General features: G+C 39.1%; 1 protein-coding gene across 1 annotated transcript in view; it reads right to left on the reverse strand.

The window, feature by feature from the left end:
• Nucleotides 1–1,383: 1,383 nt before the first annotated feature.
• The window catches only part of DMGDH (dimethylglycine dehydrogenase), a 62,749-nt gene continuing 45,280 nt past the window's right edge, over nt 1,384–18,852 (reverse strand). The window contains exons 15-16 of the mRNA XM_058557174.1: nt 7,304–7,438; nt 1,384–1,907 (exon numbers count right to left, since the gene is read on the reverse strand). Coding sequence (XP_058413157.1) covers nt 1,692–1,907; nt 7,304–7,438 — 351 coding nt within the window. The 3' untranslated portion in view covers nt 1,384–1,691. The remainder of the gene's footprint in view (nt 1,908–7,303; nt 7,439–18,852) is intronic.

An 18,852-nucleotide genomic window follows, 5' to 3' on the forward strand; every position in this document is an offset into this window, starting at 1 on the left:
GATGCCAAACCTGGTACCTAAGCTAGGGCCACTGGCTGAAGAGGGAGTGGGAGGGCTGGGGTGACCTAAAGCACCCAATAGGCCACAAAAGAAGGAATGAGGGCAACTTAAGGAAATTAGGAAGTTGACTTGTTTTATACTGTGGGCAGCATTTCTTTAAACATTCAATATTCATCTAAATGTTCTATTTTTTAATTGATCTGTTTTCGTGCTGTCTTAACTGCATGACATGAGTTCAATGTTGTGCTTTCATTATGGCTTCTTGTTATTATCGTATCAAAAAACCTAGAGGGGTCTGTTTTGCAGAGGAGGAATCCAGCGATGGTAAATGAATATCCTAAGGTCATAGGGCTAAGAGAGGCAGAGAATGAGAAGCTGGATCTCCAAGCCCCAGCGAAAGACTTTAACCAGCACTTGATACCAGAACTGGGATGGAGGGATGGATAATATTATTGGTAATTAGGAAATGTTTGTTACCAAGAGGATTTCCTCCTTTTCTTATGTAAAAGGACATACCAAAGAGAAATGAATGGCATGTTGAAGAGTTCTAATATATGATTGCTTTCATCAAACCTTTAAAATGTAAATTTGGCACCTTTGCAAAACTTACCAGTTAAAACATTATTTTAAAATCTTTTCTAATTACAGAATCTTATTGTGCTTCACATTCAGCTTTCTTTAATACCTAGGAAAAGTTCAATAAGTGTGTAACAAATGTGTGTGTATAACATAAATTATAAATGATAAACTACCTTTCACAAGAAATTTGATTTATTCAGTCAACTAAACTGCAATAATTTCAAGAACTATATCAAAGAATTATTTCTAAGTGGATTTTTTTCTTGCCACATACAACGCTAAGGGCAATCCTGCCAGCTCTTAAGCTCTTGTTTGATCTGCTATGTCAAATGCTTTGTGAAATGATACTCAGAATGGCACAGTGTGATGTCAACTTGCATTAATTCAGTATTCACACTGTGTTTGTACTGGCAGAATCTATTTATGTTTCAGCTTCATTTTAGAAGGTTTACAAGTACTGCTTCCTTTGGAAGACTCTGTTCTTCCTTGCTATTTATTCTCTTCTAAAACAACCTTTGAAATGACAATAATGATGTCCCATAAAACTGCTTGCAGGGAAGTCATTAAGAAAATAAATATTTCAGAGAATTGAATAAAAGTGTTATATATCAACATTAAATTTTACTGTTTTCATCACAGATATATTATGAAAAATTAAAACTATCCCTTATTCAACTAATATTTCTCAATGAAGTAAGTCCATCAACTGTATTGCATTTGTTTGTATGTAAAACATAATTTATTCATTTGTTTTCAGCTAACAAGAACCATATGCATATGATCCGAAAATTATATAATGTCCTCTAATTCAGTTATAATAATGATTGTATATTAGCAAAAACCTAAATGTTTTGCTGATTGAGTTCCAAAACAACAATATAGGGTAATATTCATTTCAAATTTCTTCATTTGAAAGAACAATGTAAATCACTGATCCATTATTCTATCTTGCTTAGAAGAGAATTAAGAGAAAGGTTTTATTCAGATTCTAAATCTAGAATTTGATGATTTTGAAATGAATTCTCCATTACCCATATTCCCCAAGGAATCAATTGTAATTTCCAGTACAGCCACATAGCAACCATAATTCAGTTGCCTGCTGAAGGTCTTTTTCAAATTTTGTCCTTTCCACCTTTTTTCTGAAGCCGGTTTCTGGTTGGTTCCGTCAATACCAAGGGCTCTTGTATGACGGTTGCTGGGTAATTTTTGCCTAGTAGTTCAACTTCCACTTGCTGTCCTACTTTACTGAGCTCCACAGGGACGTAGGCAAAAGCCAGACTCTTCTGGATGCTGTAACTGTAGCTTCCAGACGTCGTGTTGCCAACCACCTGAGAAGGAGACCCAACAGTCCTCAGCGTCTTGGTCACAGCTGCATGCTCCTCCTCCTCCCCAGAGGAAACCCTCAAAAGATAGACTCAACTTACAGTCTGAAAGTCTTATGATGTACTATCTGTGGGGACAATGCCAGGAAGAAAACTTCACTTTCTTGAGATTAATGAAAATTTACAAATTATGAAAAATAATTCTCAAAATATGTATCTATATTACTCTGAAATCTCAGTTTTAAATAATAACACCTAGTTTCTTAACACCCAGCACTATTTTGCTCAGTTCCATGCCAAGAGATCTGATAGGAAGAAGAATCAAAGATTTTCATTTTAAACTTTAAAATGTCTCTTTTATCATCAAACTAGCATGGCAATAATAGGTACAAGGGAGAAAAATCTATAAATCCAAATGCAAATGTAGTCATCTGTTCCTGTTGGGGTATAGAAAATGGCCTGCCACAATAGTGCTGCATTAAACTATTCATTAATATATCAATAGTCACTGTGAATGAACATTCTATATGAATATATGGAGCATTTAACAATTCCTGGAAATTGCTAAGCACTAAATAAATGTTAACTTGACCCTCTCTAACTCTACCATGGACAAAACATTTTGCTGGACACTCAAGAGAATGAATAGAGGCCTGGTTCCCACCCGCCTGAGCGTCTGGCCTAGTTGAGGAATTAACATAGAAATATGAGAAAACATAACCAGGAAGCCAAGGCAGTATACATAATTAAGGCAGGATTTGTTCCACATTGTGAAGGTGGGGGGAACTAGGTGGGCAGAGAAGGGGGATGAAACTTTCCAGGATCGCGTGGAGACATGGAGTTAGGCGGGAACAATCAAAATTAAGGAGGATGAAATAGGATAACTTGGGACGGCAAACCAGAGAAAAAGACTGCGAACAAGGAATCAAAACTTAGGAGATGGAAACAAAGGGTTTATGCTACAAAAACTATCTGTATAACAAGCCTGATTAGAAGATAAGAGGATTAGTGGAAACCAGATCTAGAGGAAAGGATGAAAGAGAAGAAAGAAAAGCAGAGTAAAATGCAAAAAAATTACCACACAGAAATGTCAGGTTAAACGCTACATTTCTAAAAAGAAGAAGACAATAAAAGCAAAGTGTGATCTACAGCCCTACTCAAAATGGCTTCTCTTGGCTGCACGAAGATGCCCTAAACCTTCCAGCCTCGCTGTAGCAAGCGGTTCTGCGCGTCGCTGGTGCTCACAAGTGCTCACAAACGTTCATGGACATGAATCAGCCCGGGGATCCTTCAGCTGCCTCAGCAGAGAGCCCACTACAGTCAACAGTCTTATTATAGCATTTCTAGTCTTTTCGATGATAACACATTTACGTCCTTAAATACAGACTCCTATCTCTGTAGCCCCAGTTTTTAATTATCTCGTTGAAACCCCAAATCAGAAGCTGTCCATGTAATTTCTGAACTTATTATGGTGAAGAACTAGTTGATTTAAAAAAAAAAAAAAACCAACGTGAATGCATTCATTAGTAAAAGCTTCTCTCTGGCAGATGATTAACTGCCAAGGTGCTGCTCCGATAACACACGCGTTTTATAATTGCTCTTCTCCTTTGGATCATAGTTAAGTGGTAAAAGGCAGGGGTTGGGGTCAGGGAGGTTGGGGTTTTAATCATTGCTTTTTGAAAGACTTTCTTGGTAACTTTGGTTTCAGTTCCCAGTCTGTAAAACAGAGGTCTGCACTTGGAGCCCTGAGAAAGTTAACGTGATTTCCTTGGACATTTTAAGAAAACAGGAAGAGGTCTGAGCAAGCCTGTTGGCCAAATCCCTTAACTCACTGGGTCAAAAACCCACAAGCCCTCTTCAGAGACTGTGCACACCCTTTCCTCAGGCCTTCCCAACTCCTAAAGTCCCCGTAGTCATTCATTGTGCAGTTACTTCTGCATTAGTAACTTAAAGAAATAGCATATTTATTAGGTGAGTGCTATTTTAAAAATATTTATTGAATGCTTTGCTTTCTGCTAGATTACTTTCATTTCTCCTTTAATTTCTCTCTAACCCAGGGGTTAGCAGTCCCGAGTATTTCAGAAATCTGACCTTTCCTTTTATTATTTCATCTCCATGGAAAGGTTTCCCCTAGCGTTAATTTTATATCATTCTACCTTAAAATCTCCCAGATTCAATTAAATCCATTCCTTCCTTTTGCTCAGTGATTGCAAGAACCACCTGTCCCTACACTCTCCCTAGTAGAGTCTCATCCTCATGTTCTTGTGAAGTCAAACACTGGCCTTCTTTTTACTGATGTAAACAAGCCTCGTTTATTTTTAGCCTTCTTTCATTCCTCTCTTAATGACGAGGCTAAAGACGCCTCTAAGTGACCTAGAGAAGGTAACATGGCAAATGGCCTTTGAAGGAGGCAACATAATTTAAGTTGGATGAGGTATTGTGTTTCTTTGGCTATCTCTGTGTGCGTTAGTTTATAAATAATGAAAAAGAAAATTTTCTAAACTCTCCAAACTTCCTTTCCCTAAAACTTCTTCTTTAAAACTTACTTTGCAGCAAATCTGCTTTTATAACTAATGAAAGCCTTTCTCACGCCCACCCTTATGCACTGAGTTTTAAAAATTAAACCTTATTTAAAATCACAATCCCTCCCTCCAGCACTGCCCATCTCCCAATTGGACTTTGCTTTTCCCCAGGGCACTAACCACCCTCCCACATGCCATTTATTTTATTTATCTTGTTCCGTTGTGTCTCTCTCCCTCCCCTGGAATGTAAGCTCCATTACAGGGGCAGATTCTTGTCTGTTTTGTTCACCGCTGCATCCCTAGTGCCTAGAATACTGCTGCCACATAGCAGACTCTCAAATTTGTTGAATAAATGAATAAATGTGTACCCTATCTCCAGTGCTGGAAATATCTGCAGGAATAGAATACCAAATACCAAAGGCAGCATAAGTCCAGACAACGTCAGGAAATGAAAAGCAAAAAATATTTCAATGCATTCCAGAGTATAAAGAGGGTCATTGGCATGATAAAAAGGGTGACCCTACTAAACAGCAAAGAGCAGACAAGCTGATATTGGAAATTCGAGAGATTAATAAAAGAAACTACAATTGGATTAGCAGCTCTGTAGGCAATGGCATATAGTAGGAAAGATGAAAAATACAGCATGTAAACTCAGTGCACAGATATGGCAAAGAAAATAAAATTCAAAAATGGAACTTGGGTTTCCAGGGGTTTTTCACCCCAGCTTTGAGATATAATTGACATATAATGTTGTGTAATTTTAAGGTACAGGTTTCCAGGTTTTTTCACTCTAATTTGGGTATGGTCATATTTAAGATAGCTAAAAATCTGACAGTTGCTCATGGTTGATGTGGGGTTACATAAAGAATATTATAGCATAATCTCTCCTTCATTCCGTGGGCAAGTAAAGCAGAATGTCAGTAGAAGGATGGGCATGGACTGTACTAGAAAGACTGAGAAAGCTGGATGAGAATAGAGTGAAAAATGTAAAACAAAAGAAAGATGAGGTGGGGGAGATATAATGAGGGGGGGAAACTTAATTAGAGGTGGAAAGAACCTTGACATTATCTCATCCAATGGCTTCATTGTATAGATGAGACAACTGAGGCCAGAGAAGCTAAGATCAGGTCTGGCAGTTAGTTAACGGCAGGGGTGGGTATCAGTGGAAATCGTGGGCAAATCTGAAATTAGAGGAAGAGGCTGTTAAGAAAAGAGGGCTGAACCAGAGATTTAGAACAGAAAGAGGAAGGGGAGACAGTGCAGTAAGAGCAGGAATGGTTCAAACAGAAGAGCAAGCTCAATACAATTGAAAAAGAGCTGGAGATTGGAGAGAAGGCTGTTGGCTTCCTAGTGTCTAATAGCATCCGCCTGCTACTCAGATGTACAAGAACTCTGGGTATATAATTCAGTGCTAAAGAAGATATAGCGGGACATCAGCAGAGACCAAGAAGGAAGCAAACTGGAGTACTCAGCATGGCTTAGAAGAAAGGATGAGCAATTCAAAGTCCACCTATATCTGGGTCAGAAATCAGCTCTGTCAATCACTAACTGTGTAACCTCAAGCAAGTTACTTCACCTCTCTGAGCCCTAAAGCCTCATCTTTAAAATGGGGATGATCATATATATCTGAGGGGGGTGCTGTAAAATTAGACAGGAGAGCACATGAAAAATAGCCAGCACATAGTAGAAACTCTGTAGACGCTAGTTCTACATCAAACTGACCCATGCCTCAGCCCAAATGGCCATTTCTTTAGTGATCCAAAGGCTGAGATTTGACGCCACTGGCTTTCCCCACTTCCAGGGTTCTTGTGTCACTGAAGAGATGGGGGAAATGGAAACAAATATCAAGTAGGCTGCAGCGTGTGAGAAAAAACCCAGGCACGGAATCCCTGAGTCTTTGGGTCCTGACCAAGCAGACCCTGTTCAGTGTGGAACAGCTGTTTAGATGAGCCTGGAAGGCCCTGCGCCAGCCCCATGGTAGAAGCTGAGTGTCCCACATCTGCCTGGTAACCCAGCTAAAACAGAGGGAAATCTTTACCAAATTGAGTTTTATAAATAGTCACAAAAAGTGGAGGAAATGAAGTTCTGTTGGTAAAATATCTGGTTTTACTGGACACCCATAGAGTCAATGAAATGTAACATTCCACAGTGAGAAGGTCATTTTACTCTTTCTGAAGAACCAAATGGTTTCTACTTTTCACTTTTACTTTCTAAGGTTCGACCCTCTATTGTTACAGATGTTTTCATTTGGAAATTTTTTTCTGCTAATGTGCTAAGGTTAGATTTGCCTCCTCCTGAAAAAATCCCCAAGAAGCTAAATCAGAATGCCAAATTTTTTTTTTTTTTGGTGAGGAAGATTGTCCCTGAGCTAACATCTGTGCCAATCCTCCTCTATTTTGTATATGGGATGCCGCCACAGCATGGCTTGACGAGCGGGACATAGGTCCACACCCGGGATCCAAACCCACGAACCCCAGGCTGCTAAAGTGGAGCACACGAACCCAACCACTATGCCACCGGGCTGGCCCCCAAATTCTTTATAAAATCCATCTCTTGCATTCACAGATATGGATGTGGTGAGCAAACATCATTTTACCCACTAAATCATACCTTCCTCATTGCCCAACCTATTTCAAGTCCTTGGGTTTATTTTCTTAATCAAAGCATATAGACATTTGTGTTTTCAAACATGAGCATTTCATTTTCCTTTCAGTTAACTGATTCTGTTTCTTGAATGTCAGCTCAGAAATCAAAAGTGTGTCATCCCACCATAGATAAACAAATAGCAATAAACTCTAAAAGGAAACCGATAGAGACAAGGAGGGTTTCTGTGGCAGAGAAGATGCAGTGGGCCCTGGCCATGAGGCCCTTGGCGCTCACCTTGCCATCGTACCAGATGCTTTCATTTCCCTCCGGATCAACATCGTCCGTTGCCAAGGTGAGGCAGACCAGTCTCCGTTTCAGCCCCTTGGCTTTAATCTGTTTCAGTGCTTGCTTTCCTATGAAGTCGGCTGGCTGCAGAAATCCAAGATAATGATGATGAATGAATGCTCAGACACTGTGACAAGGTTAGACATGCAAGCATTTAAATTTGTCTTTGCTATTTTCTCACCAGTTACACATTAAATAAAAATACAGATTGGATCAAATGTCTAGACAAATATTTCTTAGTCCTCAAATGATACTATCAGCCACCTATTCCTTCAGAATAGGCTGCACTTTAGGGTAACAACTTGTGATAACAATTTTACCAGAACCACCCAGGCAGAAAAACATAAGGCACAGTATTGCGATGGTGGATTATGAAAGGGACCCTGTATCCAATGGTTCTAGACAGCAGTACTGGCTGGCAGTGAGCACAGTGCTACTCAATTTCTATCCAGAGTGAGACTTTAGCAAGGAAGAAATTCACTTTTTTGAAATGTGATGCTAACACAACCCCAAAATGCTGCACATTTTTTTCCTTCTTCAGAACAATGGTCTGGGGAATGTATTATCTATTGGGTTGCACTCATCAGTTCACTCAGGAAATGTATCAAGCCCCTACTCTGTGTGAGGCATCATGCTAGGACCTGTGTGGGTTACAAAATTAGTCAGAAACAAAGATTTTGATCAAAGAGCTTATTCTCTAACACTGTGCTTTTCAACCTTTTTTTTCCCCTTCCGTGTAACACATGACAGATGACATTCCTATTCCTAATTCCGTCTCATGGGCACACTCAGGGTTATTCCCAATGCAATGCAAGTGATTGGGAGTGACATTGTGACAGGGGTAACCTTGAATCCATTCTTATGCATTAAAACAAAGGAATCACGCAAACTTCAGGACTTTCATGTGTATTAGTAACACACCTTACAGCAAACAGGTGAGCAACAACTCCCCAGTGGAGACACTTAGCCTACAGAGGAGATGCAATTCTTCTACCCAAGCAGAAAGCCAGGGACACTTGACAAGTGTGAGAAACTGGTCAGAGGCTAAGAGCAGTGAGCGCAGAGGAGGAAGGCTACCCCAAGTGGGACGGTGGGGCGAGGCTGCCACGTAAGTGTGCCCAAACAAGCACCTCTTATCCTAGGGGGAAAAAGGGGGATTTGTGCTATACTAGTCACATCTCTGTGAAAGAGATTTAATTAGAGATTACAATGTGGGAAGCAAAATTCTCAAAACAGTTCTCATATACGTACAGAGGACCTACTCTCTGAAAGAAAAGAAAGGATATAACTTTAATTTCTTCATTGGCCAAAGAAGAAAGAAAACAATATTTCATGCCAAAAATGTCCTCTGCCATCAACATTTAGGATTTATACAGCTCTTTCTGCACACAAAACATTTAGGATCGGGTATAATATGTCCCCTTAACCGCTCAGTGACACAGCAGGAGGGGTCCTCACATGTCCTCTGCCTGCGACCCCCAGTTCACTCCTTTACTGATTCAGAACTTCTAGGATAAGCCCACAATGATCTATAATTTCTATGGATTTTGCAACTTTAAATTGCTGACCCACACAAGAAGCTAAGAAAAGTTTCCATTGGCCAAGGTTAAAATAATTGCAAAATGAAAGTCCAATTCTTTCCCCTTCCTCAGTGTGATCCAGATGGTGAGAACCAACTATAAAGCTTTATTATGAACCCCAATAAAAATTCAAAGACTGGACCCATGTTATTTAAGACAGGACTACCAGGAAAAAACAAAACAAGCAGCCCACAGGAAGAGCTTGATCCATTTGAGTTCATATATAGGATAAATTCATGATAACAGGAGTCATAACACATCACAACATGCCATTCCTGAAATTATTATATCTCCTCAATGTTTTAACAGAGCAGAGGAAAAGAGAATAATGTGAGATTCCTGGTAGAACATGACACATGATAACACAGAAATCAGCTGTACCAATTTGAAACATGACTCAAAGTTGGTTCTGTTTGTTCTATGAGAGTGTAAAAATCGCAACATTTTCTAAACTTAAAACAAAGACTGTCTACTGTGTGGAGGCAGAAAGGCAAACATGCTGTGATGGGGTATGTACAGAGGGAACTCAAGAAGGTCAGTTCTCTCTGGGGCAGGAGAGCGGGGCTGGGGCAGCATTCTGTCAGCAACAATTTTATAGACAAGTAGCTTGAGCTGAGCTGTGAAAGATGAGGTTTCATAATAACTATTGTCTGAACGGCCTTTTCCAAAAGTCCTTGCACTTACATTATAATTCGATCTGCACAACAACCCATAGATGGTGGATTTGTGAATTAACTTAGCCAAAGACAACCAACAAACTGGTAAGAACCCAGATCTCAGAGTCCCAGCTCGTCCTTTTCGTCTACTTTGAGCTGCCTTTGCTGAGCCACTTCAGCCGGTATCTGCTACACCTTTGGAGGGGCTGTGGGGAAGCTGGCCAAGACCAAAGCTTTCAGAAATGGGTCTTTTTGGGTTGCTGGACAAGAGCTATTGGGGCATGTGCTGGAGGGATGAGGGGAATAAGATGTGCCGGAAAGGGAGCCTAGCTCTACCTTCCCCAAATTCACCATTGTACCAAAGTCGAAGGGGAGCATAAAGTATCAGCTAATCATAAGAAAGAGGAAAAGGGGGGACCCCTGAAAACTTCCTTTAGAAGATAAAAATTAAAGTAATAAATTCAGTACAAAATAAATAATACTAATAGTATTTGTAATTTATTAGGCACTTGCTACATGCCAGACACCATGCTGAGGACTTTACATTGATGAGCTCATTTAATCCTCATGACATTCCTATGAGACAGATAATTTCATCCCTAGTTTATGGAAGAGAAAGGCCCAACAAAGTTAAGGATCTTTCTCAAGGCTCAGTTACACGGCGACGTTAAGTCAGCACCTTTAGATCTATCCATATGTGTTCTTAAATGACTGTGCCTGGGGTTTATTGTTGGAAGGCACAGCTGACGTAAATGCTCTAAAGAACATTTCTTTTACATTATTTCTGGGTAGCCTGAACCTATTTTGAATGACATTCACTACACAATATTTTTGTACTTTGTGAAAGGATTTGAAAACACATGGAAGGTTAATATTAAGGAAATTTGACATCTATATCTGTATATCCCTGACTTAGGAAGTGATCTTGTCAGCAATGTCGCTCTCAGACATGAATGAAAACAATACTCTAACAAACAACAAAAACTTCATTAAAAGTAAGGAATATACACTTAAAACACAGGTCAGAGACGACACCTGCCCCTCAGGACAGCTCTCCCAAGCTAGCCTTGTGCCTGACTCAGGAAGATTTAAAGTGGGGTGAAGGCATTTCATTCTCGTTTTACTTGGCTTTCCTCCCAAGATTGTAGATTTTACTCTATTATACAACTATTAATTAATAATGAGAGAGGAAAATGTGTCCGAAGGTAAGTGCTATGATTAAAATTAGTGCTTTCAGGGGCCGGCCTCGTGGCCCAGCGATTAAGTGCGCGCGCTCCACTGCTGGCGGCCCAGGTTCGATCCGGGCACGCACCGAGGCACCACTTGTCAAGCCATGGTGTGGCGGCGTCCCATATAAAGTGGAGGAAGATGGGCACGGATGTTAGCCCAGGGCCAGTCTTCCTCAGCAAAAAATGAGGAGGATTGGCATAGATATTAGCTCAGGGCAGATCTTCCTCACACACACAAAAAATAATAAAATAAAATAAATAAAAATAAAATAAAATTAGTGCTTTCAGGATGACCTGAGAACAGAAATATCTTTCTTTAATGAGTCGCTGCCAAATTAGCTATTAATGTCTTTGAGCAACTACAAATTTCTGTGGCACTGAGACTATAGCTTAAAAATAGTCTTGGCTTATACTTTTTAAATTTATTAATTTTAAAAAGCCATACGAGCCATTAAAACAGCCACCTGTAATACAGACTAAATATAACATCCACATAGATGAAAACATTGAGTAGATTTTAAGTGAAATGTAATTACTCATCTCTTATTAGCTCTATTAAAAGCACCTACATTAGCTAAAAGCACATGGAAATGAAATAAATTAAACCAGTATATTTTTGGTCATGATTCTCAGGGCAATAGAGAGTTCTCAGATGTGTAGCTGAAGTTGAATTTGACAGCAGAACCAGAGGGAAGGAAGGTCCTGATGTAGAGAGTCAGGATAGTGGGCTCTCATAGACCAGGAGAGAAACTATAAAAACCTAGTTTTGGACCTTTTCTGTTCCATATATTTGGAGTCAAAACCCATCAGAAAATTCAAGGAAGTCATCAGTTTGATTTAATGGTTTGGCCAAAATCCTTTTAACCTAAATATCAAAAGTTTCCAAAGATATAAGAGAATCAGTGTAATGTCCTGGATCCCAAGAAAGCCCCCCTTAGAAACCAGGCACACCACTGGTTGTGGAATCGTGCTCCTATGTTTATAGGCATGGAGAGAGGTGCAGAGACCCGCTGGCCACCAGTTACTGTAAGTGGCAGAGCGGAGATGAAAATCCAGGTGACAGACTTGTGCCACTGTTCCTCAATACTTTCCTGAAAAGTTTCCCACTTAAAATGGGGCTCAGGGGTCATCATTTAAAAACAGTCTTGACGGGAATCCCCTTGTAAAGCATGTGGCCATTCCTAATCTATGGTCTATGCAAATCTTAACTTTCTTCAGTCAGTTGTTGACTACCAGGTACATCTCTGCTGGTCTCACAGTCACACTGACAAAGCCATATACTGGATTCGTTCATTGAGGGGAAGGCACCGACTGACCCACTACCCCATCAAGACTAATTATACCATTATTCACTGCATAGTCACATAATTAGAATCACAGAAGTTTTTAAGCAGGCAGAAAAATGTAGTCCAATCTCATTTTTCATATGAGAAAATTAAGCCTCAGAGTTAAGGGTCTTGCCTGAAGTGACAAAGTGAGTTAGCACCAAACCTTGAACCCAGGCTTCCCAATTCCCGGTTCCTTTTCCACTGTGCAGAGCTTCGTACCACTCCACATAAGTTTATAATAACCACAATTTCAGTATCTCTTTATTAACAAAACGTTAAATTATTAGTTCAGCAACTCAAGTCTGTTATTATTGTCTGGAAATGAATACTCCCATATACAAATGGTTTTCATTCTCTGCTCTTGGCAATTTATTATTTATTTATTTATTATTTTCTAATCTGATTCTTTTTTTCATTGAGGTCACTTTGGTTTTCTTGGCAATTTAAAAGAAACAATTCATCTAGCATTTTTCTTAACCAAGATTACTAATCAGTTAAGTATTCCTTCTCAAAAAAGTCTTTAATATAACTAGAAAAGCGATTCTATTAACCAAGAGAAAAGTGAGGATAAACAGAAACCTGGAGAAAAATATTTAAAATATTACTCCTAAGCCAGGCCAATAATTAGGTTTATTAGCATTCAAAACAAACTAGATTTTTCAAAACTAGCATAACCACCATTACATGTGCTTTATGACTTTTACTAGATTCAATATTAAAGGGAATATTTACTTTTCAGTTTTTGAGTCTAATGATTCAAAGGAAAACTGTGGAATGGACCCATAGCTTTGTCAGATGTACTGTCATGTTTAAGTGCACTGGCAACAATTATAATATAGACTTTTCATAATAGTTTCATCTCTCTAAACTAGAATGAAAAACAATTGCCCATTTGGTGTTTTAAGTATGGCACGCAAGCCTAAATGCAAAGTATATCATTATTAAAAGAAATTAAAACATGAAGAAATTAGGCCTCCATAGGACCCAAGATCTCTCTTGCTGGGGTCTTCAAAAAACTGAAAGGATTTTTATCTATAGCTGTTTTTCCCTAAAATATTTTAGACTCTATTCAATAAGATGGAAGGGAATTAACATTTATTGAGGTACCAAATGTTCTTTATCTCATCTAATACTTATAACAAACTTATGAGGTAGATATTTTCTTCATTTTACAGGTGAGAAAACTGAAGTACTTACAGATTAAGCAACTCGTTTAGTTTTAGAAGCAGAAAGTGGCCGAGCCATGACTCAAACCCTTCAACAAACACTTACTAAGTCCCTACTAATTATCAGACACAGTGCAAGTCCTAAGGATTCTTGGCTTCTGTCCTCAAGGAGTTCCCCCATCTAGCTGAGAAGGCAGCCAGTATTACGGGGTGTGATAGGCACCACAGTAGAGATAAGTACAGGGTACTATAGAAGAGGAGCTCCCAACACTCCCCTGGCTTTAATTGCCACCACTATATGAATGATCCAAATCCATACTTTCAGAGCACAGGTCTCCAAACCTACGTGCTTAGATGCCACCTGAGACTCCCCACGTGGCTGTCCCATAACCCCTCAACCCATAAGTCCTTCCAACCTCCCAATAACAACCCTCCTAGTTCATTAACAGTATCCTAGATCCTCCTTTCCACTCCCTTCACATACAGTCCCTCATGTGGTCTCTATCCTACCTTCTTAATATCACTCACACCTCTTTCTTCTCTGTCCTATGGCCACTGCCCTAGTTGAAGCCCTTGACATCTCTCTGTTGGATTTCTTCAATAATTTGGGAAAGTGATCTTCCAGTCATCAGGCTTATTCCCTTTCACTCTGTTTTCCATCACCAGAGTGTCACTCCTTTCTCAAAATCCTTCAATGGCTTCCCAATGTCTCCAGGATACACTCCAAATTCCTTAGCCCGGTAGGTGAGACCCTTCATGATGAGATGTACTTCTCCAGCATTATCTCCTGACACTGCTTTCAACAACAAAATATTTGCTGGGCAACTGCTATGTGCCAGTCCTGAACGAGGTGTTGGGGATAAAATGGTAAACAAAACATATTTTGCATTGCCAGAACCTGTACTCAAGAGGCTTACACTCCATTCAAAAGAAAAAGAAACAAAATAATTGCAAGCTGTAACACATCCTATAAAGAGAATATTGCTGCAAAATTTCTTTTAAAAATTATCTAATAAAATCCAACATAAGACATCATTACTAAGTGGATTTTATCCCAAAAATGAAAAGTTGGGTTAATATTTGAAAATTAATAAATGTAATTCACCATATAACAAAGTAAAGAAGAAAAACTATATGATTATCTCAGTAGATGCAGAAAAAACATTTGCCAAATCTAATATTCCTGGTTAAAACAAAACAAAACTTTATCACTAGGAATAGAAAGCAATGTTCTCATCCTGATAAAGAGCATCTCTGAAAAACCTACAGCTAACATCAAATTTAATGATGACAGACCAAATGCTTTCCACCTAAGATCAGGAACAAGATAATAATGTCTGCTCTCATCACTTCTATTTAACTTTGTTGAAGGGTCAGCCAGTGGAGGAGGTTCTAGCCAGTACAAAAATGCAAGAAAAAGAAGTAAAAGGCATCCTGACTAGAAAAGACAAAGAAAAACTTATTTATATACTTATTTATGAGAAAACTTTTTTTATATAACATGATTGTCCATATAGAAAATCCAATGGAATATACAAAAAAGAACTACAAAAAAGTATTAGAACTACTAAGTGAGTTTAGCAAGGTTGCAGAATATGAGATTAATATACAAAACCCAATTGTTTTCTATACACTAGCAATAAACCACCGAACAATGAAGTTAAAAATACCATTTACAATAGCATGAAAATATGAAATACTTAAGGCTAAATCTGTAAAAATACATGCAAAACCTGTAAACTACAAAACATTTTAGAAATTAAAGATTACCTAAAAAAGAGAGATATACCTTGTTCATGAGTTGGAAGACTTGAAGTGACCCACAGACACGATGCAACTCCAATCAAAATCCCAGCAGGCTTTTTTTGTATAAATTGACAAACTGATTCTAAAATTCATGAAAATTAAAAAAACCTAGAATAGCTAAAACAACTTTGAAAAAGAAGAACAAAGTTTCAGGGCTATCACAACCTGGTTTAGGTTACAGTGGTCAAGACAGTATGGTATTGGTATCAAGAAAGACAAATAGATCAATAGAACACAATAAAGTCCAGAAACAGACCTATTATATAGACTTATATAATAGACCATATATGGACAACTGATTTTTGACAAAGGTACAAAGGCAATGCAGTTCAGAATGTATAGTCTCTTCCACAAATGCTGCTGGAAACAATTGGACATCTATATGCTAAAAAATAAACTTCAATCCATAGCTTGCACCAGATACAAAAGGTAACTAAAAATGAATCATAGGCCAAAACGTACAAAGGTGACAAAATCTTTAGGGGAAAACAGCATAAAACCTTTGTGACTTTGGGTTGGGCAAAGATTTCTTAAATACAACAAAAGCATCATCCATAAAAGAACAAATTGACAAGAACTTTAAAAATTTTTAAATTAAAAACTTCTGCTCTTTGAAAGACACCATTAAACAAATGAAAAGACAAGATACAGACTGGGAAAAAATATTTGCAAAGCATGTATCTGATGAAGGACTTGTACCTAGAATACATTCAGGGGGGTGACGTCAGCATCATGGCGGAGTAAGTTGTTCTTTTCTCTCTTCCCTCTAAGTTACAACCAGTAGGACATTCACTGACCAACAGAGGACTCTGCACAGTACACTAGAATGCCTAAGACATCCATACATCTATACATCTGAAGGTGGGTGTACTGAACCTCCTGGAGGCAGTGAAACTAGGGGTGCAGTGGCAGCAGCTCCTGAAACCAGAGGTTCCAGGATCTGCAGCAGTGCCAGCAAACTGAGGCCACAGGAACTGAGGTAAGGCCCATGAATGGAGGCTCCAGGAATCCAGGCAGCTCACACTTGCAGAGGTGCCAGGAATCACTGCAGACCTATGATTGGAGACTCCAGGAACTAGTAGATACCTGTGACCCAGCCTCCAACACCAGCCCATCCAGCAGGAGGGCTGTATCCAAGACGTGAATACCCCTGGCAGTGGTGGTGGTGCCTGTGACCTGAAGTTTCAAAAAGCACACTGGCTCCAGACACCAGAGGCTGCAGGAGCAGCGACAGACTTGCAGCTCAGCCCCTTCCCCTCCCCCAGCAGTGGCAGGTGGTCTCTGTGACCTGAGGCTTCAGGAGCCACAACAATTCCCATGACCTAGCCCCCAGTGGTGGCACCCCTGACACCAGCCCTACCAGCAGCAGGAGATGCATATAAGACCCTGGGCCCCTGGCAGCAGCAGCAACACCATGAACCCAACACTCCTAGCAGCAGTGCTGTCAGCACCTCCAGATAACCCAGGAGCAGCAGCGCAGGTGGTACACACAGCAGCAGCACCCAAGCCCATGGACAGCCAGTCAGGGAACACAAGACCCAGGTGACCCCAGAAGCAACAGAGGTGCTCACAGCCTGGTGACCTTGGTGGCAATACCCATGACTACAGTAACATCATAAGCAGCAAGGTACCAGCAGCCTTGGAGGCACAAGCGGCACAAGGAGGGCGCTGATGATGCCTCTGGCAGAGGCAGTGGAGGCGGAAAGTGCAGGCTCTCAAATAAAACCAGAAGCAGCTCAGAATCAAAGTAACCAAAGCCTTACCCAAATAAGAAAGGTGTTTACTATCACAAATGTGTCAGCAAAGGAACAATTCATCAAGCACCATCAAGAACTACAGTAACACAGCACAGAAAGAAAATGACTACTCTCCAGAAATCAAAGTTGAAGTCATCAAAGATTGCAATCAAACTGACAGAGAATTCAAAATAGCTGTCATGAAGAAACTCAACAAACTACAAGGAAACTCAAAAAGACAGTTCAATGAGCCTAGGAATAAAATTAATGAAGAGGGGTACTTCACCAAACAGATTGATACTGAAAAAACAAACAAACAAACAAACAGAAATTCTGGAGCTGAAGAACACAATCAATAAGATGAAAAATAAAGGAGAAAGCATTGGAAATAGAGCAGACCATATGGAAGAGAGAATTAGTGAGCTTGAAGATAGAAATCTAAAAATGTTTCAGGTAGAAGAGGAGAGAGAACTAAGGTTTTTTAAAAATGAAGAAATTCTATGAGAAATATCCAACTCAATTAGGAAAAGCAATGTAAGGATAATAGGTATCCCAGAAGAAGGAAGGAGGGAAAAAGGAGCAGAGAGCTTATTTAAAGAAATAATAGCTGAGAACTTCCCAAACCTGGGGAAGGAACTGGATATATAAGTACACGAAGCTAATAGAACTCCTAATTTTCTCAATGCAAAATGACTTTCTACAAGGCACATTATATTAAAGCTGTCAAAAGTCAATGACAAAGAAAGAATATTACGGATGGCCAGAGAAAAGAAAATAACTTACAAAAGAACCCTGATCAGGCTATTAGTAGATTTCTCAACAGAAACTCTACAGGCTAGGGAAGAGTGGAATGACACATTAAAAATATTGAAAGACAAAAACCATCAGCCGAGGATCCTCTATCCAGCAAAGTTATCCTTCAGATATGAAGGAGAAATAAAGGCTTTCCCAGACAAACAAAAGCTGAGAGAGTTCATCGCCATTAGACCTGCCTTACAAGAAATGTTGAGAGGAGCCTTCCTACCTGAAACAAAAAGGCAAAGGTTTACAAAGCTTTGAACAAGGTAATAAAGAAAGAGACAGAATCAGAAAACTGCAACTTTATATAAGCACTTAATTATAAAATAAAAGCTAAAGAGAAAGAAAGCATCAAAAATTACTATAATCACTTCAATTTGGTAACAAACTCACAACACAAAAAGGGATAATTTGTGACAACAAAAACATAGAAGGGGAAGAGGAAAAGGACAGAACCTGCATAGGCTAATGGAGATAAGATGCTATCAGCAGAAAAAAGATTATCTCATCTATGAGATCTTTTATTCAAACCTCATGGTAACCATGAAACAAAAAATCAGAGCAGAGTAGCAAAACATAAAAAAAGAGGAAACTGAGAAACACATCACAGAAAAGCACCAAACTGAAATAGTAGAAATACAAGGAAAAGGAAACAATGGAAATATAGAACAACCAGAAAACAAAAGATAAAATGGCAGTATTAAGCCCTCATCCATCAACAATCACTCTAAATGTAAATGGATTGAATTCACCAATCAAAAGACACAGAGTGGCTGGATGGATTAAAAACCAAGACTCAACAATATGCTGCCTTCAGGAGACCCATCTCAGCTCTAAAGACAAACATAGGCTCAGTGTGAAAGGATGAAAGATGATACTTCAAGCAAAATGGCAACCAAAAGAAAGCAGGTGAAGGCATACTTATATCAGACAAAATAGACTTCAAGCCAAAAAAGATAACAAGAGACAAAAATGGACACTATGTAATGATAGAGGGGACAATCCACCAAGAAAACCTAACATTTATTAATATATATACACCTAACATAAGAGCACCAAAGTATATAAAGTAACTATTAATAGATCTATAGGGAGAAATTAACAGAAACACAATAATAGTAGGGAACTTTACTACCCCACTAACATCAATGGATTGATCATCCAGACAGAGAGTCAATAAGAAAACATTGGCTTTAAAT

The sequence above is a fragment of the Diceros bicornis genome, chromosome 1 (assembly GCF_020826845.1).
Source record: "Diceros bicornis minor isolate mBicDic1 chromosome 1, mDicBic1.mat.cur, whole genome shotgun sequence".
NCBI classification, from domain to species: domain Eukaryota; kingdom Metazoa; phylum Chordata; class Mammalia; order Perissodactyla; family Rhinocerotidae; genus Diceros; species Diceros bicornis.